Source organism: Pectinophora gossypiella, chromosome 8, assembly GCF_024362695.1.
Source record: "Pectinophora gossypiella chromosome 8, ilPecGoss1.1, whole genome shotgun sequence".
Classification (NCBI taxonomy): domain Eukaryota; kingdom Metazoa; phylum Arthropoda; class Insecta; order Lepidoptera; family Gelechiidae; genus Pectinophora; species Pectinophora gossypiella.
The window spans coordinates 3,167,087-3,190,228 of NC_065411.1; the positions used below are offsets into that span (position 1 = coordinate 3,167,087).

General features: G+C 36.4%; 1 protein-coding gene across 1 annotated transcript; it reads right to left on the bottom strand.

Annotated features, from left to right (window-relative positions):
- Window positions 1-1,643: 1,643 nt before the first annotated feature.
- Window positions 1,644-22,538, bottom strand: LOC126369098 (uncharacterized). Its single transcript, XM_050013390.1, has 2 exons — window positions 21,014-22,538; window positions 1,644-1,728 (listed from the first exon to the last, which is right to left on the bottom strand). The coding sequence occupies exon 1, from the start codon at window positions 22,536-22,538 to the stop codon at window positions 21,021-21,023; it is 1,518 nt and encodes a 505-aa protein (XP_049869347.1). The 3' UTR covers window positions 1,644-1,728; window positions 21,014-21,020.
- Window positions 22,539-23,142: the final 604 nt, after the last annotated feature.

The window sequence follows — 23,142 nt, forward strand, 5'->3', positions numbered from 1 at the left end:
AGAACTATTTGAAAAACAAAAGCAGCCAGTGTCCTTACTGTTAGAGTTTTTTACGATGGGAACATTCCTTTTTGGAAACATTCTCGGGAACGGCACATCGCTGATTATAACATAATTATAAGTTGCGGTAGTGAATAAACGGGTCACGGATTTGAACGTGGTGAGGTTGTATACGTATTTACACGTTTATATAATGAGATTTACGTCTACACATTTATATTATTATACATAAACTCACGCCTATTTCCCATCGGAAAAAGACTACAAAATTCAATTTTCTTCGATCCTGACAATCTTCTCCTGCTTTCTCCAAATTCATCAATCGTTTCATACACGCACGCCGGTTCAGAGTAGATCGTACTCAACCAAATTAAAACACATAACACCAGGTTCTTACCACGTTATTGTCAGATATATGAGACTTCCGGTATTTCAATACCGTTGCTAGAAATAATTTCATGGTTCGTTGAACTAACGTAGGTTAATTTATTAACATAATATTATGTATACACTGTTTGTACTTAATTTTTGAAATAAAAAAAATAAAAAAAAATAAATAAAAAAAAATGTATATAGGATGTATGAAAGTTCGAGTAAAAGAGTAAGAATTGTTAGTGACATCGTAACGAAAACTTTGAGAGATGATTCAGACCATGATTCTTAGTTAATATTCAGTGGAATTTTCCATCGCAAAAGTATAGAATTTAAAATAATTATAAAAAAAATGTCATGAATTTATTTTGCAACGGAAAACAGATGAACAGAATCATCCCCCTCAGTATTAGTTACGATGTCACTAACACTTCTTACTCTTTTAATCACACTTTAATACATTCCACATACATACATACATAATATGTTACTACCTACATTAGTTCAAGGTTCAACCTTAAAATTATTGCGGGTGATAAAAATATAAGCCTGTTAGAGCAACTAATCTTTCAATTCCATTCGGGCAAACTTTCAATATGTAAATACATAAACATAAAAAGTATTTTATTCCGATGATATTAGGATGTAGGAGCCTTATTTTACGACCTAAGTTAACTGGGTCCGCCTACATAAACATAATTGCTTTTTTAGTCCTAAATATATTCGTATTAAAGAGTAGAAATTGTTTATTATAAAAGAACGCCACACACAAAAACAAGACAATAACATCATTTAAAAATTTTCACAAAACAATTACAAAAACCATAGAGAATGTTCATTAGAATGATCATAAGGTGGTGAAGGACGCTCTGAGATAAAAGGGCCTCACTCAGCACAAGTCGCGGCGTGAACCACGACGCTGGTATTATGTGGATCCTGCTGGGTGAGGCACGAACGTCGTGTTCCATAAATATGCGTTAATAATATTCGTACACAGATTGAATATTACAAAAATACATAAACAACTATTATCACAAAAGTGTATAATTATATATTCGTAGGAAGACGTTTTGAGGAAACTTAGGAAAAAGTTTACCCCCTCTGGTTGATTGAGGGGTTAGAGGGGTGGCCTGTGCCCAGCAGTGGGACGTATATAGGCTGTTTATGTATGGCTGGCTGAATAAATAGATAGGAATTTTTTTAACGTCACTGATTACCTGTAGACTTTTTCAAAAATAAAATAGGTGCCTTGTGGAAAAATAAATAAAGAGAAAATTTGAATATTTTAATGCAATAAGTAATTAATTATTGTCGGTCTTCATTGCGGCTGGGGTCCGCTGTCCGCCCCCGTGGTGCCTGTAACAAAAAGTTGCACATAAATTCTCGAAATGAAACCCTTGCCTCTTCAATACGAACATAACTTGCGTTGGTTCATAAAATAATTACGCAATTAAATACAAAAAAGGAAAATTGATTACGAGGAGAGATGGACGTTACTATTTGATACTAATAGAACCTTCTTGATTTATTAGTGCATGCAATTTAATAACACAGAAGTCAATATACCTCTAGACCTTTACGCCACTGGTAGCAAAACCTACCAAAACGACGTTCATGGCAGCAACACATAGTAATCATTTTAATATCCCTCTATTTATTGTCGAATACTTGGAATTTAGAAGTGGATTTTTTTTACAATCCGCCACTTTCTCTTATTATTACAAAAAGATGTTTCCTATTTTTGATTTCTAATGTATTTAATTCCATTCTGCGCAAACTCTTCTTTGTTTCAGTTTCTCTGTAGATTCTATACTCTCGTTAAAATAAGTAAATGAAATCTGACCCGCGCGCGGCCCCGGATTTCTCCTTGGCATCGTCTTTTTAACGTGTAACATATTATTATGAGGCGGGTAAACAGAGCCGACATTTTTAACACTTTCAAGGACAGAACGTCTAATGACGTTCCGATTCCAAGGAGTCATACTACCTATTATGAACCGTCGATGACCCATGGTCTCTGCCCGTGAAAGGATTAAAGTTAGGTTAGGTGAGGACTATGAACGAACTTTACGCCGACGGGCAGCTAGTGTCCAATGAATAGACCTTAGTATGTAAATTATGAAGCCTTTGATTAACTGCGGAACGTATCCGAACGAGCCAAAGCAATTCACGAACCACCGTACTCTTCAATAGCGGTCAGTGGGGCGTTTGTTAAAATGTGCCCGCCATACCGCCATACCATACATATGGATGTGGGTTGAATCTCGTGTGAGATAAATCACAGCACAGCCGTTATGCACATAACTCTTAGGGCACGGACCACTTGACATTAGCAAGGTCTTGTCCAGACACACGGATAATCCCTGCTGGATATGTCCATACATACTGATTAGGACGCATAGATACGTTACGTAAATAGGTTAGTCAAAATATGTCTTTGTATCTTTTGATATTAAACATCTCCTATACTCAAAGGGTGCTCGGAAGAGATTGCCCCGACGACCCGATTACTCTAGCCATAGAGGCGGCCAATCAGCTCGCGACACCAAACACTTCAGGACCCCGATACCGACCCCGCCAGCGTGGTCGACGAATTCCCTCAATCAGCGCTTATCGCTATCGACCCGCTAGGGTCGATTAATTCTTTCAAATATTTTTCCTCTCAGACGACGCCCTGAGCCGAGGTTCACGCCCAACTGGGCACCCTCAGGCCTGTTGTCTTAAACGTTGTACCGGGTGAGAGCTTTCAGCGCTCCCCATTTGTCCGGCCAAGTAGTTAATGCCATCCGCGGCAAATCTACAATAAGTCACGACAAAACAAAAAAATAAAGGAAGAGATTGCCGCCTATTGTGCTCTTTTTATTTCTCTTTTGTTTTTTTTTTTTTCTGTGTGTGCAGTAAAGTATTTGTTATGTTATCTTTCATCCTACAATTGATCATTGATTACTCTATGTCAATTCATGAGATTGGTATTATGGCAGGTGAGAACAAAACTGAATAAAAACATTTTTGAGTTTGAATTTGAGTTTAGTCTATTTAGCAGCATGCGCGAGAGAAGTCATCTTTCCAGGCTTGACTCCCATTTAATTTATAGCCGAGGTAGAAAACACGATCTACATTCAAAATCAAGATATCCAATACAGCTGACCATATGTCCTGTGCAGAGACAAATGCACGACGAAATTCCACGTGTGTGCATATGTAAATTGCGTTTTGGGATCTGCAGTGTCAGTTTTTGTCCAAGCCTAGAACCGGAACTAAATGAACACCTAATTTGAATATAAACCGTAGCGGCAAGCGATAAACTGTGTTTGTTGGCTTATTTCACGCAACACAGCCGTGTACCAAATTAAGGTTGTAAGCGTAAAAGGAAATTCATTTTCACGTGCGTACATACTAGTTTCATAATAAATACATGACCCAAAAATAGTTCTACTAACTACCGGGTTGTGTGTCGTAGTTAAACTTGACTTACAAACTTATTTTATAATTTATAATATTATTATTAGTTAGCGATTGCGTATTTTAAAAAACAAATCGTGTGGGGCGGTGGCGCCATTTTGCGGCTCTTTGCGGCATCATTCACGCAAATTAGTTTAAATATATACATGTTTCTGTTACGAACATTTTGTTACATGTTACGATATAAATTACCACTTTTTATACAGTTTTTAAAATGCTATTTTAAAAACTGTATAAAAAACTGAACACTGTCTCTCAAGATACAGGTCCCCTAGTTTGAGAGATAGAGCCGCCATCAAAATAATATAAACTGTCAATGTATTTGTCAATAATATGTAAATTAATTGTTGTGTGTGGAAATTTTATTTTATTATTATTTACAGCATTAAGCAGTTGTCGTTTAAGGGAGAAAGACGCGATGGAGAAAAAATAATTACAAGGGAGTTCAACGGAGATTATTGTGTTAACGACAGTACTATAAATGAATGAATATTATTGTGAATGAGATAAAGTATTTATAACTGGTGAAGAGCCATTTCTTTCATATTTAAGTGCTTTGTTTCTACATACATACATAAGTCACATGTATCTCCCATTGTGGTACGCAGATACCACGGAATTCCACTTATTACGAACCTGACACACTTGTCGTGAACCGTACATAATCATGTAAGGTCACGAATTATCTGAATTCTGAATCATATTCCAATACTGAATATGTGCATTAGATAGATATGCACATGCATCTGACTACACCATGTCTCTGCAGTGCTCTTAACTACTACAATAATTGATGGAATCAACAAATTGTTTAACTATCTGAATATGGGGTAGAACCCCGCGAATGGCCTCCAACCGCCCCTTACAGCCATCCCTGTCCACCTGAATGAATTGACATGTTCAACTGATTGCCTGATAGAATCACCACAGCGATATTACCTACTGAATGCTTTACTGTTTACTGTCTGTTGTTCTATTTGGTAGTAACATTTCTGTATCAGCTAACACACATATAGCATAAGTGATAATTAGTAAAATATAACCAGGAAAACTGTATTAAAAGACTTACTGATAATTCTCCTTCCCCAACACACTAATATTGCTTATAAAACAGAACTATTCTTCTGGTTTTAACTACTGTAAATTATATCCTTTTGTTATATTCGTAAACACCGCCGGCCATCTTCCATAGAGTCATCGCATTCCCTTTTTTCTGGTGTCAGTGTTGTCATGTCATAAATGACACTACAAATCGATTACTCATTCGAGTAAATATAAAATCGATTGGATGCTTTTATTATGACAAATTATTATGAATTCGATTATTTAAATCGAGAACTGATTAAAGTTCGAGACACTGCCCGCCGCGAAAGTTATGAAATAATATAACAAAATTAGTTTGACATTTAGCTTTAATATTCGAAAATTAAAGAAATAACAAATAAAAATGGTAGTAGCATACTTGAATCATTGAATTGTGAATAGTAGTAATTAAATGTTTCTTTCCCTTTTACAAAATTATACTGATCAGCTGTTGCGTCCACTGTTTGACTTTCTCTCTAGCTCTCTGGGCAGCTTCTCTCTTCGTCCCAGTTTTAATCTTGTCAACTTGTTCAGTAGAATCTGTGCGACCTGATATGTCTAGTCCTGATACGTCATGTGTCGGGGTGTCTCGATATACAGTAGGTGTTGTTGGTGTTTCTGAATCTGTTTTTGCTGTAATATGAACTCCGTCTGCATTGTCATCTTCACTGTCTTCGAACTCGAGGGGATATAAATGCCCGATTGATCGGGTCAAAGTTTCTCCATTAGGCATAGTTACTTTCACAACTCTGATTTGACCGTCCGAACCCTGGATTACCATTGAGATACGCCCAACTTTCCAAAATGCTCTACTCTTATCGTTTTTAATTTGTACTCTATCTCCAATATGAGGAATCTTGTTTACAACAACTCGTGATTGTTTATGAGTGTTTCCTCTCTCACGCAAGCTGGTTAAATATTGTGAAATAAACATGTTAATATATTCTTTTAAAATCATCTGACCTCTTTTCCATCCTTGAATTAAGTTATCCTTAGTCACTGTCGCGTTGTCTAAAAATTCTGTTTCCGATATATCTGTCAACTGTGGACCACCAACTTTTAAGAAATCAGCTGGAGTTAAAATTTGTTCAAATTCTTGTCCAACTGTAGTAAGAGGTCTGTTGTTTACCACTGCCTCTACTTCTTTTATAGTTGTACACAATTGGCTGTGGTTAAGCAGATGTTTATCAATTGTCCTTTTCAGGCAATTTTTAACTATACCAATCAAGCGTTCATAAAAGCCCCCAAACCAAGGCGCTAGTTCGGGAATAAAACGCCATGCAATTTTATTTTTGATGCAAAATTCTGAGGTTAATACGTTTGAAGTCAACTTAAACTGAGTGGCATTATCTGATGTGATAACTTGTGGAAGTCCTCTTACAGCGACAAATCTTCTAATAGCCATTAAACATTCCTCGGCCGATAAATCTCTAATTACCTCCATATGTATAGCACGGACCGCTAGACAAGTAAACAAGCAAACCCATCGTTTTTCTGCAATATCCTCCTGAATTTTAAGAGGACCAAAATAGTCTAATCCCGTAAACGTAAATGGAACTGAATATCGTACTCGTTCTGCTGGTAAAGGTGGCATTAACGGCATTTTGTAAGGCCCTCCCCCATATTTCCGACATTGCATACAATTACGTAAAACTCTTTGAACTTGTGAGCGACCTTGCAAAATCCAGTACTTATTCCTGACTGTGGCCAAAGTATGTCCTACTCCAACATGGTAATTATTTTTATGTATATCCTCTATAATTTTGTCTGTGAATTTAGAATTTTTAGGGAGAAGTATTGGGTTCTTCTTATCATCACTCCAATTTGCGTTTCCAAATCTGCCACCACATCTTAAAATACCTTTATCGTCTTTAAATAAGTCAAGTGACCTGGATAAATCTGTTTTGCAACCTTGTGTTTCTTTAGGGAAGTATTCTTTTTGCAATTTAATAATTTCAACAGATTTTGCGGTTTCTTCATTTTTTAAATTATTGCTTGCTTCTCTCATTTCTACATCTTCCTCTGTCATTTCCTCTACATCTTCATCTGCAACTACGTTTATTTTTTCTGTGGTCTTTTCTTTATTTTTATCTGTTATATTTGATGACTGATTGTTTTCCTGTATCTGTGTATTTATATTTGTATTTTTAGAAGATTCTCCGTTAAGCGAAGAAGTTTGAACCTGAACCTGATCGATATTGTGATCGTTTTTGAATAATTTAGGCCATTTTTCTGTTGATAATGTTAAAAATTTAGGGCCTGTCAGCCAATATTTGTTACTAACTTCTGCATTTATTGGTCTGGTAGCTCCATCTGCTGGATTTAATTCGCCAGGAACATAACGCACGTGCAGGGTTTTATTCTGTTTTAATTCCTTTATTCTTCGTGCAATAAAATGCGGCAACAATTTATTAGAATTGAACCAACTTAATACAATCTCGCTGTCAACCCACAAGAAATGATTTTCTATATGCAGTCGTAAGAATTTGGCGACATATTGAATCAATCGGTTTCCGATTACGGCACCTAACAATTCTAATCTTGGTATTTGCAATTCTTTCTGATCTTTTATAGGGGCAACTCTGGATTTTCCCATTACAAAGGTCGTGTAGGCTTTCCTTTTATTATTACTGTATACACGTAAATATACGACAGCTGCATAAGCTTGCATCGATGCATCTGCAAAACAGTGTAGCTCATAAACCATCTTATCATCATTTTTATTGGCAACGGTGTCAATGAGTGGTCGAGGAATATGCATGTCATTTATGCAATTGAACGTAGTCTGTATAGTTTTCCACTTTTTTGATATTTTTTCAGGTAATGTCTCGTCCCAATGTAGTTTCTGTTTCCAGAGTTCCTGAAGCAACAATTTCGCAGGTAATATTATCGGAGCAATAAACCCACATGGATCATAAATAGCTGCAGTTACTTTAAGTACTCCTCTTTTTGTGTTTATATTTGTCGCAAGTTCATAATTGGGCTTTAATCTTAATTCATCTCTACTTGTGTTCCATTCAATACCAAGAATTTTAATCACTTCATTGTGATCACGGTCATCTATAGGAATTTGATCAACAAATTCTTTTGAATTTGAGTTCCATTGGCAAAGATTCATAGACAGATCTTTAAAAGTGTCCTTTGCTGTTTTATATAATGTTAAGGCTTGTTCCGTGGTACAGCTACCAGAAACCACATTATCAACATATATATCTTCAGCAATTTGTTTGTTAATTGTGCTATCTGATTTAATCAAATGAAATCGAAGCGTCGCATTCAACAAAAAGGGACTGGAAATTACACCAAACGGAACACGACAAAACCGTAAATGTAAAAGATTGTCTGATGTCGCTTCTTTGCTGAGATCTTTAAGCCATAAAAATCGAGTGACGTCGCGATCATTCTGTTGTAGCCCGATTTGCAAGAACGCCTTTTCTACATCAGCTACAATACCAATTTTATGTTCCCTGAATCTAATCAAAAGTCCCGTTAACTCCTCTAATAAAAGAGGTCCTTTGTGTAGACACTCATTGAGACTGCTATTGTTTTTAATTTTAGCAGAAGCGTCGTATACAATTCTTAATTTAGTTGTTTTATCTTCTTGTTTGATGCAATGATGTGGCAGGTAATGTACAGGATGATCGTCAGGTAATGAATGATCATTAATATCTTCAATAATACCTTTGCTCAATTGATCTTTTAAAACATCGTCATATTGTTTGATGGTAACAGGATCAAGACGTTTAAGTAAATTTGTTAACCTACCCAAGGCTAAACCAAAATTCACTGGCAAATTTGCAGGTGGGTACTCCGTCCACGGCCATTGCACATAATAGCGGTTTTCAATATATTCAGTTGTCTCGTTGAACCTTTTTATGGCTTCTTCTTCCCTTGTAGTTTTAGGGGAATCTACTATTCCAATTGATTCTAAATCCCATAACTGTTTTAGATTATCATTTTGAAGGGGCAAATCAGGTTCGTAAAAAGGAGTCATGGTATCTATGCTGGATTGAAAATATGTTAATACTGATAGGAGATCCTTTTCATGTTTGGACATTAGACACTGTCCTGACCACATCCAACCAAAATCTGTTTTAACCAAATATAAGTTTTCGTCAACTTTGACTCTTTTATTAGCCATAAATGAGTAATAGTAATCATTCCCCAATAGAATGTCCACTTGATCATCTCTAGAACCATCGTCAGCCAAAATTATATCTTCATCATGTATCAACTCCTCTACATTTCGTATATTGTCGTAAGGACACGGAACTCTATTTGTTATTAGCGGTACAATATTTGCATGAATAGTTGTTCTGGTGTTTGTCCGAGTCACGATATCAAAGGCTACTAATGGACTGTCAATCTCTTTAGGCGTTTGTGCACCGAAGGTAAATACTGTTAATTGATTTTCCTCTATAACTGGTAAATTCAATTCCTTTGCGACCTTGCTGGTTACGTAAGAGCGTTGACTTCCACAATCTAACAATATACGACAGTTAACATAGCTTGAGTTATCTCCTACTCTGTGAATATGCGCTGTGCTGGTTTGTAAAACTGTAATCGATTTAGGCGTATTAACATGAAGCGTGTTAATATGACTCAGACTAGGAACAATACTGGGGCATAGAGCACGATTATGTATTCCGTACTTATCACAGTGTCTACAATTTCTCTTTGCTTTGCAATCACTTCCTTTATGTCCTTTTCCAAAACAGTTAAAACAATGACCCTTTAACTTTCCTTTTCTGTCCTGTAGTGTTTTGAATGTAGAACATTCATCGTTAAAATGATCTTTCTCACAAAAAATGCAAACAAGTTTATTCCTTTTTGGTGCTGATGATTCGTACTGAGTTGGTTTAGTATTGTCATAGGGCCGTTTTTTATTGAAGGGTCTATCAAATTTCTTGTTGTCAAACCTTTTATAGCTTTCTGTTTTATTTTGTACATTGTATTGTCGTCGTCCTTGAAATCTCTTTCTGCTATTATTCTCTGTTTTTACGTGAAGTGTTTCAATAGTAATGTTTTCTCCTACATCCTTTTCAGTTTTTCTTTTAATTCTATTTGAAGTCTCTCTGGCTGATATAATGTATTCTAAATTCTTTCTAATATTCTCAATCGAATCTTCATCTGAGCCTAATTTAACCCTAAGCTCATAAATCAAGTCTTCGGGAAATTTCTCCATAATCATCACTCTTAGGTGATTATGATTTACATCTTCGCCTAGAGATTTCAAAACTCTTAAGTGACTTTCGACTTCACTGAATACGTTTCGACACTCTTTAACTGAACTACCTGCTGTGGGAATACGATACAGTGCAACGTAATGAGCATCAATAATTACGTTTGGTTTGCCATAACGTTCTTTAAGAGTTTCAATAGCAATTTTGTAGTTCTTGCTTGTGGTATCCAAGCCTTCAATAGCTTGTTTAGCTTCACCTCCTAAGACGGATTGTAAGTATAACAATTTGTCAACGTCATTGATATTACGACTGTCTACGTTTGACGCAAATTGATCCCAAAACTGGTGCCATTTAAGTACATCGCCATTGAATTTGGCTAGCTCCATTTTAGGTAACTGGCAAGTAACATTAATACCAGAATTTTCTCCAATTGATGTTGGTGAGTTTGGTTTCAGTTGTGTACGGACATCTAGCTCAGCTACGATTTCATCTGCTTGAATTTGGAGTGATGTATACTGAGATAAGTCATCTGCTGAAGGCACTTGTACTAATTTGTAGTAATTGTACATTTCTGACACAAAACGCTCGTTCATAGTTTTAAGTTTATTATTCGTAATACACGCCTCTTCAATAGTAATACTTTTATCGCGTAATTTTACTAGAGCATCTTGAGCATCGATTAGTAATTTTTCTACTGAATCGTTTATGAATTTTAGACGGGTTCGGACTACTTCCTCCATCTTAATCAAACACCGTATGTACGCAAACGAGAATGTTAAAAAACCACCGACACAAGACTATGTTGACAGTAAGTATTTCTCTCTGTAACAATATCAATTAATATTGTTAAAAACATTGATGAATTAAGAAAAAAAATCTAATTATATATTTGATTTGATAAATTCTACTTTTTGTATATCCCTTTTTTTTGATATTTTTATCTATTTATTTATTGAATTTATATTCAACTATTCCTGTTACACTAGCAAGACATTTAAATTACAAACAAACGACAATCATAATATTTTACTCTGAAATACATGCATACTGATGATTTACTACCTAACATTATGATGTATATAATATGCGTATTAAAGACAATAAAGTAAAAGATAAATAAAAATATAGCCAAATAACACAATTTTTTCAATAAAAATATTTTTAGAATCGATTAAAAAAAATCGATTTTTATTTTATTTTTTACTAAACTTTCGAATAGGCTGACTATGAATGATTTCATTGCTTGTCCAGGATTTGTGAATATAACTTATGGCGGTAAAAACGTTTCCCGCCTACCAAATAAAATTGTTATTATGATGTTATTGTAGAATCAACAATAATCATTCAACGCTTACAAATGAACTGAATTATTCAGAGATGTTGATCTCTGCTGACCAAGTATTGATTAAGCACCTATTATGTATCTGCTGACTTTGTACTGGGTTATAACACTAAATTACATATTTAATCAAAGATCCCAGCACCTCCACCATGTCGTGAACCGTACATAATCATGTAAGGTCACGAATTATCTGAATTCTGAATCATATTCCAATACTGAATATGTGCATTAGATAGATATGCACATGCATCTGACTACACCATGTCTCTGCAGTGCTCTTACCTACTACAATAATTGATGGAATCAACAAGTTGTTTAACTATCTGAATATGGGGTAGAACCCCGCGAATGGCCTCCAACCGCCCCTTACAGCCATCCCTGTCCACCTGAATGAATTGACATGTTCAACTGATTGCCTGATAGAATCACCACAGCGATATTACCTACTGAATGCTTTACTGTTTACTGTCTGTTGTTCTATTTGGTAGTAACATTTCTGTATCAGCTAACACACATATAGCATAAGTGATAATTAGTAAAATATAACCAGGAAAACTGTATTAAAAGACTTACTGATAATTCTCCTTCCCCAACACACTAATATTGCTTATAGAACAGAACTATTCTTCTGGTTTTAACTACTGTAAATTATATCCTTTTGTTATATTCGTAAACACCGCCGGCCATCTTCCATAGAGTCATCGCCTTCCATTTTTTCTGGTGTCAGTGTTGTCATGTCATAAATGACACTACAAATCGATTACTCATTCGAATAAATATAAAATCGATTGGATGCTTTTATTATGACAAATTATTATGAATTCGATTATTTAAATCGAGAACTGATTAAAGTTCGAGACAACACTCTTATCGTCCTCCTGACACACGTCTTCCACTCTTATCAAAGACTTCATGCGTATTCTATTATTTCTTTAAGTATAGGAATGATTCAGACCATGATTCTGAGTGATACCAAGTGGAATTTCCTGTCAGAAAATTCAAGAAAACTTAAGTGTTTTTTTAAATTATTTTCAGTTTCATGGTTTTGTGACGGAAAATTCCACTTAATATCAACTCAGAATCATGGTCTGGATCATTCCTCAAAGTTTTCGTTACGATGTCACTAACAGCCTGTATAACAATAGAAGATCGAATGTGTAATAATGGTGATATTGAGATGCCTATTGGTTGTTTTTGTAAGGCTTTTGACATTGCCCTTAGATAATACAAACTAAAAAAATTATAAAACCCCTTTTTTCTTCTTTCTTTTGATTTTAGTTTAGTTTCAGTGTCTAGTGATGTATAGGTAACTTTAAAAATTACTAAAAGTCAGAGATTGTATTCCAAAGTAAAACATTCTACACTAAAATAAATAATTGTCAGTTATCAGTTTCCAAATATGAATTAAAAACTTTGATAGTTTAATAGACATTTAATATTAATATTGCTTGCTAAAAACTCGTTTTCTTTGAGACAATTTAATGAATTCAAAGTAGCTAGACTTAATCGCAACTAAAGGTCAATATAGATGTTAAATATAATTAAATGAAACTTTACTTTTCATTAATTTACTAAAGAATAGATTTTGTAAACATCGTTAAATGACTTTTATTGTTTTCGTTTATTGTCCAGCAGTTATTAGTTGAACCCATGAACCCTTGCCCAGGGATACCGGTGAAGACTCCACGGTTGCAGAGGCGGAGATGGGAGCCATCGGTACGGCAGTGCTGGGCGGTGGGGGCAAGTCACAGGGACTGTAACCTGGAACCTTACAGAGGGCAACAGTAACTGTCAGTACTATACAGAGGCGGAGGACAGGAGTCCTAGTATGGCTTTGAAGTAGTCTAATCTGGGTGCCATCCAACTCGCGTCAGACAGAGTACTGCGGGTCGGAAGGCAAGAGGGAAACCACTGCTCTATTATTCCCTAAAAAAAGTAGCATGGAGAATGCTACATCGCCAAGAGTGTCGCTCTTAAATTAGTGATGTGATGAGTTATTACTTGACTTTTCAGTAGAGTTTTAAGGCTGATCTTCCAGGTGAGACCCCTTAGTCTTATCCATCCAAGTAGATAAAGTATATTTTTAATTTATATTTTGCAGATAATGCCGGAGGCAAACCCATAATAAAAAATCACTTAAAAAGCCTGATGAAATTATTAAGTGCGATCGGACTCACGGAATAGTTAAAAAAAAAGTAAAGTATATTTGATTTGATTGGAATACTTCAAAGTGAACATAGCCTGGAAAGTTCTTCATTAGCTACGTAATTTTGTCTTCTCTATCTACGAGTATTCGTTGTGTTCTAAACTTGGGTGTTTACAGGCGTCGCGAGAGCTTGTCGTCGTGAGAGCTTCTCTTTGTTTCCAAACCTATGTACGTCTCGGGCCTCATTCCACGGAATAGCATTTTGTTTGCTATGTCGTAAGCGTAAACCTGGAGAGACACCGCCTTGTGCGAATGGAACTATCAGATACATCCAGTGCCGCATTTGGGGTCTGTGGACCTTTTTTTTACGTGACATATTGTAGATTTGCCGCAGATGGCATTAACTACTTGGTCGGACAAACTCTGTGGACCCTTAGCACACCCCGGACACTTCACAAACAAAAAAACCTCGTTTCACACGGACACTACACATTGATGTTATCGTACACGCGCATCTGTGTGTGTGATGTCAGACGCCCATACGATTGAGGACTATATAAAAATCTTCATACATCATAATAGATTATTTTGACCTGAACTACACACTGGACACTCCATACAATATTTTTTTTCTCAGCGTGTTCGATCTAACGCGTAAGTGTGAGAGAGATGCAATCCGCGCGCTCTTTACTCCTTAGCGACTTACGGCTATTTGACTAAAGTCACACCCCGAACACTTCATACAAAATACCTCGTTTTACACAGACACTACACATTGACGCTATCGTACACGCGCATCTGGGTGTGTGACGTCTGACGGCAATATGATTGAAGACTAAATTTAGACCGAGGGAGTGAGTCTCAGCCGCTGGTGGGGAGCAGAGAGTTACCGTTCTATTATGTAGTATTATTCCTTGTTCTATGCGTGGGATACGGGCCCCATTTTTACATTTTTATTTTCAGTAAGTAATAATTGTTCTTTGAATATAAAGAATTTCCGGTCATGGCGTCAATGTTGTTAGTAATAAAATATCCGACACATTGGTAGAAAATTTTATTCAGACTTTTCCCTAGTTCATTTTGTAACCAATTGTGCCCATTTTCTAGGCCCCTGAGCTATAACCTATATGCTTAAATGCGGTGCCGGCTACAGCTCTAAATAGACTAGTATATAGGCATTTAAAATTTATCGTAACTGCGATTTTCACTAACATATTTTAGCTATTGAACATTACGGAGGGCGATACGGCTCACCACCTACAACGTTTAGCTAACAAAAAGTTCGGTGAAGCGTGGGTACTTAGTTTGTATTCAGAAATTATAGAGGATTACTAGCAGTCACTCTTGATATGAAGTCCTGAGATGGATACGATGAATCGTAACCGTATGGTGATAAGCGATCATCCAGTTTCTTCCTTGTCTATACCATAAATGGAACGTACCTACGCGAAGAAATGAATTGTAGCGTTGACAGCGACTTTCCGAACGGTGACCCTCGCTACGGCGAGTCTCTATACGGCGAGTGGCCTTATTTTCCCTCTACGTCGAGCGAGTTTTGATGTTATAGTACAGTTATGGTAAAAACTGTTTTGCTGTTTTGCCTTTTAACAATAAGGTCGCGCAAAGATATTCCCTTCTTCGGAACTTAAATCTTTATCTTTGCAAGTATAACTTAAAATAAAATTAGGAGATGTCTGCAGGAATCAGGGCTACTTACGTGGAACATCTAAACAAAGATTCCTGTTAAATAAACGTCCCCACAACCCTTCTAGGGGTCGTATATCCAGGATAAAGCCTTGTACCCGAGATTGTGCCGAGAGGTTATCAGTGGGACCTAATTTAATTCATTACAGGCTTGTGTCGACCCTTCCGACAACGCGAAAACGACCTTACATTAAATTCTTCGATGGGTAGGTGCGTGTATTATTAATGTGGTCCCACAATCCGTTTTCCTTGGGATTTTGACACTTTGTATATTTTAATTAAGTTTGTTTGAGCCACTTGTTCTGTCTTTTTATTTCTGTTAATACGCCTAGCTACCCAAGGGAAACACACCAAAAAGACTTTATGCATTTAAAAAAAAAACAAATAAGTAAGTAATTAAAAACTTTTTACTTTCGCGCGTGTTAACCCCGATGGTGATAGTGTAATGTTTTGTTCGTGACTTTTGTTTCGACGTGGCTTTTTTAACCTTCTTGTCCTTCATTATGGAGAAATTAATTGAATGTGAGATGAGATGATCCGTGCTTCGGAAGGCAAGTTAAGCCGTTGGTCCCGGTTACTACGTACTGGTGTAAGTGAGTAATCGTTACATGAGCTATGTCAGGGGCCTTTGGCGGTTCAATAATAACTCTGACACCACGGTTGCTCAGGTTGGTAATCCACCTCACAACCCACACGATAGTAGAAGAAGAAGAATGTCATAGACCAATATATTATCCATATCTTAAATAAAAAAATACATATTGAAAAGAAAGTATATGTATAAAAAACCTCGACGATAACAACCCGTTAGGTAGAACATCTTTTTGTCGTTAAACTCTTTTCCGAAGCGTTATAATTATCGCTTGCTCATCGCTGTGACCCAGATTCAACAAGGGCCATCAACAATGCATTTCAGGTCAAATACCTATTGAAACAAGGCGGGATTCAATTTGTATACTTATTTAGCTTTAATAGTCTAAAGGCATGTTCTACTCGCTAGAAAGGTCTTGTAGACTATCGAGGACGTATCCTACTATTACATGTTTATCGCTATGTATGTATGTCAGTAGGTTTGTTTGCACGTCTGGGGTGTTAAAAAGCCCAAAGCAAATCACACACACACACACACATCAAAGCAATTCATCTAGAAAAGCAATACTGCTAGTTTCAAATTCAAATTATTTATAATAATAATAATAATAAAAACACTTTATTGCACACAAATACACAAAACATTTACAGGATAAACTTATTCTAAGGTGGGCAAAGGCGGCCTTATTTCAAATTACTATCCATATTATAAGTACAGTAGATTAGATAAATTAAATTATAATAAAATCAAATAAAATTAAAAACTATCAACGTCCTAATAAATAAAATAAAATTAATATTATTAATAAAAATGAAAAATACATCATATCAGAAATACATTGGTGCCCATTCGGATGCACACAAACTTAACCCAATTTTAGTTCGACAGCTCTTAAATGAGCGCCGTCCTGCACCTACAATAAGTGCAAGAAAGGGATAGAGCTAATTTTAGTCCTGTCAAACCAATCCTCCTATCCTGTATATCCTGTATGTCTGTGTATCCTGTTATTTCAGTTTATCATCGACACGATAAGAAGAAGAAGTAGTAAGTATTGAGTACTGTATTTTTTGGCAGTTTACATGATGGATAGTGATTGGAAACCGTGATTAAGAACGCTTGACTCTCACTGCGAGTTCGCAGGTTCGAATCCGCTCGGGCCTAAACCAATGATTTTCGAAGTTGTTTTCGATAGATAAATGATTATTACGTGCTCAGCGGTGAATAAAAACTCTGGAATCTCACATTCCCGAGAAATGCTTTTCGCAGGTAAGGAACCTAACCTTAATTGGGCTGGTCCCTATGTGAGTTGGAAGGTCAGACAGGCAGTCGTTTCTGTAAAAGAAACCGGATCTGTCAAATTTTCAGATCAGGTAAGCGGACGCTGTGAAAACGGGAACCCTACTGATGAAAACATAGCAGACATCATTAGCGATGGCTAGATGATTGGATCAAAGCTCGGTGAAGCGTGGAGTAGTTCATCTTGCGATTAATGTACCTCTAACTACCTCATCAAAGGCAAAGTAGTATTTCTCAAAGTAATATCGACTCTTTTAACCAAATGTTGCCTGGAAGAGATTCTTACTTAGCAATAACGCCGTCTATTCTCTTGTACTTGTCTTTCGTTTGCAATTTTGTATTTCTCGTGTGTGCAATAAAGTATTCGTTACGTTATGTACTTATGTTACTTCGTCCCTACTTAAGCTTCTTTATGCAAACCTCTAGTTATGTTCCAGTGAAGGTTCCGTTTTGTATTTAAAGCATAAGAACAGTAGCGAAACCTACACATGAATAAATATGTCTACATTAATAAGCTTAGTGCTCATTTCGTATTCATTAACTGTGCCCTGGTTAGTTTCTTACACTAACAGTGCTAGCTTGATTAAAATTTACAAATTTCAATGTCGCGAGGAAGTCAAGCGGAGTCGGTATTACATCATACATATTTTTTTTTGTATAGAAATGAAAATAATTTGAAAAATCTAAAAAAAAACATGAATTTTGCGACGGAAAATTCCACTTGATATTAACTCAGAATTATGGTCTGAATCATCTCCCTCAGTATTCGTTATTCGTAACTAACACCCATACCCACTTGTGGTTATCTGTATGTACTTGTACGGGATGTAAGAGACATCGTAACGAATACTGAGGGAAAAAAAATAAAAAAAAAATAAGAAAAAAATAAGAAAAAAACTATAAACACTATGAAAAAACTACTAGTTACGAATAACGAATACTGAGAGGGATGATTCAGTCCATGATTCTGAGTTAATATCAAGTGGAATTTTCCGTCGCAAAATTCATGTCATTTTTTTAGTTTTTTTAAATTATTTTCAATTATATACTTTTGCGATGGAAAATTCCACTTGATATTAACTCAGAATAATCAGCTAAATCATCCCTCTCAGTATTCGTTACGATGTCACTTACACCCCATACAAGTACATACAGTAGCCATACAAGTAAGTATGGGTGTTAGTGACACTGTAACGAATACTGAAGGGGATGATTTAGACCATGATTCTGAGTCGATATCAAGTGGAATTTCCTGTCGGAGAAGTCATGAAAATTTTAGAGCTTATTTAAATTATTTTCCGTTTCATACTTTTGCGACGGAAAATTCCACTTGATATAAACTCAGAATCATGGCCTGAATCATCCCTCAAAGTTTTCGTTACGATGTCACTAACACTCTGTATAAACATCCTGCGATAGCCGTGTTCGGAGAACGCGTGACTTACGGTCACGCACGAGCATTAATATGTATACACTTTAGTACCATGTCACATTAACTTTTTTAACGAATTAAACTGTAAGTCTTATTAAATGTCAAATATGATAGTGCGACAGGGTTCTAAAGTGGGTACATGATATTGCTCATGACTGTACATCGTAGTGTCACTGGTTCGAACCCCAGATCGAGCTCTAAAACACTGAATTCGACTTCATGAGTTTGAGATCATGTTTGGACCACAGATAACTGATATCACGTGGTTTACAGGATTTGTGTCCGGTTAATGGCGATAGGCTCGCCTCCTATTACATGTAACTTGGACATAGCTGGCGAGATGTGGGTATATACTATTCAGTGTGTAAGTGACATCGTAACAAATACTGAAGGGGATGATTCAGACTATGGTTCTGAGTAGTTGTCAAGTGGAATTTTCCGTCGCAAACGTAAAGAACTGAAAATAATTTAAAAAAAAAACAATTAATTTTCCGAGAGGAAATTCGTCTTGATATCAACTCAAAATAATGGTCTGAATCATCCCCCTCAGTATTCGTTACGGCGTCACTAACACCCATACCCACTTGTGGTTATCTGTACGGGATGTAAGTGACATCGTAACGAATACTGAGGAAAAAAAATAAAAAATAAATAAAAAAAAAACTATAAACACTATGAAAAAACTACTATGAAAATGTATATGGCCGTAAGTCTTCCTCAAAATAAATAAATAAATAAATACTGAAGGGAATGTTTCAGCTCATTATTTTGAGATATTATCAAGTGGAATTTTTTATCGCAAAAGTATAGAAATGGTAATAAACCTTAAACCTTAACATAATATTAACTCAGAATCATGGTCTGAATCATCTAAGAATACTAAGGGTAGCTAGTATTCGATACGATTTCACTAACACCCTGTATAAGGCGACGGTAGGTAAGCGTAATAATTATTATGATATTATAATATTATGTATCTATACCTACTCCGTACCCACATTTTGGGGTTATATTATAAAATTATTTATATACGTATGCTTATGTACTTAGATGATTGATCTCTAATGCTGTGTACTCCTATATGTAAACACAACTGTCAAATGCAGGCTAATAGGCCGTAGCTTGAAAGGTTATACAGGTATTACAGTGTCAAAACATGTCCAAACACGTTTAACATTATAAGTGACGGAAACATACAAACAAAAATTGTCGCAGGCAAAGACGGCAAAACAATTTGGAAGCTAGTTACGAAAATATTTTGCTAAGCGAAAAACTTCTGGACAATTTCCCGTTTATCCCAAGTTCAGCTTACCTAACCTGAAGAAATTGACAGACAACGGAAAAACTGCTGAACATGTCTCCTACTTAGTACCTACCTAGGTAGCTATATCCTATTTCTGTAATCCATATAGACAACTTTGTCTCGTTTATCTTACCACTTGCGACTTTGTCCGCGTGGACCTTGTTTATTCCCATTTCATCCCTGTAGAAGGCGATTTCTGGAATAAAAGCTAACCTATACTTTCCTTCCTAGGTCTCAAACTATCTTCATAATAAATGTTATCTTCATAGCATTTGGTGTTCTGAATTTACGTTGAAAGTTGTAACAAATAACACTCAAATACGGATACAAGTTCTTGGCGTATGTTCGCCAAGACACGAACTTTGCATAATGTACGGAGGTGCGAAATGCACTCACCTGTTGTCCAACTGTGGGTTGGTTCTTTCAAACACAATTCATTCTACGACGCCTGAGTCTATGTAGGTGCCTGGGTCCTTCACTCGGACCTGTCGCCTTAAATTTTGGACCAGGTGGGTTAAAATAGCCGCATCGAAGCAATTCATCTACGAAAGCAATATTGCAATTTGACATTTACGCATATAATGCAAACAAACGTCAAACAGAAATATTGCTTTGAAGTGGCCATTTTAACCCCCCAGGTTCTGACCTCCGTTTTCTGTTAGACTAACATAATGACTGATGAGCCGCCAAGCTGTTTATAATGGTATTAAAGTAATATCTTAAGTAATACTTAAGATAAATTAGTAACTCATTGATGTAAGATTAAAATTATATTATGTGTATTATTATTATTTAGTTTATCTTTGATTTTATTTTTATATGTACGAGTATTCCTGTGCTGCACTAACCCGCTATACGATATTATTATAATATTAAATATCTCTTACTACTTAAAGGTTGCCTGGAATAGATTGCTACTTAGCAATAAGGCCGCTTTTTGTACTTTTTCTATTTCTTTTTTGTTTTGTAATTCCTGTTTGTGCAATAAAGTATTTGTTATGTTCGGTATTTCGAACCGTCGCTCTTTGATTGACAAGCAAGCCGGCCAATAATGCCAATATGAAATGTGAGTTATAAGTCAAATTAAAAATGACTCACCTACTGTTTACTCCAGTTTCCCCCATCCGTTGTCTTCAGGGGCTGCCTCCTCAGGCTGATCGGCAAACTGATTGATTCCAAAAGTTCCTGATAAGCTCATATCAGACCCTGAATTCAACGCATTAATATCTTTCAAATTCTGTACGAAATACTCATAATGTTTCTTACGGTCTTCCTCATCTTTGTATTTTTTGTTGAAGTCCTTTATGAAATTCTCGAACAGTTTTGGAGCTTCATTTAAATCGTAGTAAGGTTTAGGATCTGTATCCTCTTTAAATTCTTCTGGTGTTATATCAAATGTTGGTACGCTTCGTTTTTTACGGCCTGATAGTAGGATTTTCTGGCGTACTGATGGGTTTACGCTTCTTTTTTTATTGAGGGTGGCTATCACATCTCCAGGTAATCTTCCGCTTCTTGCTTCACGGGTAAAAGTGCTTTCGACTTGCTCTGTATCCTCTTTTAACGCTTCTGGTGTTATATCAAACGCTGGTACGCTTCGTTTTCTACGGCCTAAAAGGTCGGATTTCTGGCCTACTGGTGGGTTTACGCTTCTTTTTCTATTGAGGGTGGCTATCACATCTCCAGGTAATCTTCCACTTCTTCCTTTACGGGTAAGAGTGCTTCCGACTTGCTGAGTATCATCTTTTAACGCTTCTGATGTTAGAGCAAATGCAGGTATGTTTCGTTTTCTACGGCCTAAAAGGTCGGATTTCTGGCCTACTGGTGGGTTTACGCTTCTTTTTCTATTGAGGGTGGCTATCACATCTCCAGGTAATCTACCGCTCCTTTCTTTACGGGCTAGGGTGCTTTCGACTTGCTCTGTATCGTCTTTTAACGCTTCTGGTGTTATATCAAACGCTAGTACGCTTCGTTTTCTACGGCCTAAAAGGTCGGATTTCTGGCCTACTGGTGGGTTTACGCTTCTTTTTTTATTGAGGGTGGCTATCACCTCTCCAGGTAATCTTCCGCTTCTTCCTTTACGGGCTAGGGTGCTTTCGACTTGCTCTGTATCTTCTTTTAACGCTTCTGGTGTTATATCAAACGCTGGTACGCTTCGTTTTTTACGGCCTAAAAGATCGGATTTCTGGCCTACTGGTGGGTTTACGCTTCTTTTTCTATTGAGGGTGGCTATCACATCTCCAGGTAATCTTCCGCTTCTTCCTTTACGGGCTAGGGTGCTTTCGACTTGCACTGTATCATCTTCTAACGCCTCTGGTGTTATATCAAACGCTGGTATGTTTCGTTTTCTACGACCTAAAAGGTCGGATCTCTGGCCTGCTGGTGGGTTTACGCTTCTTTTTTTATTAAGGGTGGCTATCACCTCTCCAGGTAATCTTCCGCTTCTTCCTTTACGGGCTAGGGTACTTTCGACTTGCTCTGTATCATCTTTTAAGGCTTCTGGTGTTATAGGAGATGCTGGTTCGCTTCTTACGCCTAGATGTGCAATAACTTCAGCGGGTACTTTCCCCGGATAAGCGAAGTTTAAATAGTACACTAACAATATCACTGTTGTAAAAATCTTCATTTTGTCTTACGGACGTTGACGCTACACAGCTTGTGCGAGGCATCTGTCGATAGCCTCCAATGATATTACGTTATAGTCTACGATTAATTCTCTAAACTTGACCTTCAAAACCAGTTTATAATGCTATAGGTTGTTATGCACACTGTTTTGATACTACAGTGATTCTACAAAGTGTATTATTTGTGACCGATTATTCTAAATATAATATTTTGCTTGCACAACCGGATCTCTGTGAATAACAAGAGAATGTCAACATGTAGGTTAATAATTAGGTACTTATTAACCTAAAATGTATAAATTATTCTTTATTGCACATACATAATAATATTATGAAGTTGGAATATATAAAAGAAATATTACACACACTTCGAATAGCGGTCTTATTACCTACAGCAATTAATTTCAGGAGCCCATTAGCAGGAAATTGTTACAATTAAAAAATATCACACTTAAAAAACGATCCCCTTAGCGTGATCTTGTGTTCACGGGGTCCGCTTACCTAATCTGAAGGTTTAACAGGTACGGATTTTAGAAGCGACTGCCAGTCTGACCTTCCAACTCGCAGAGGGAAAACCAGCCCAATACAGATAAGGTCATATGTATA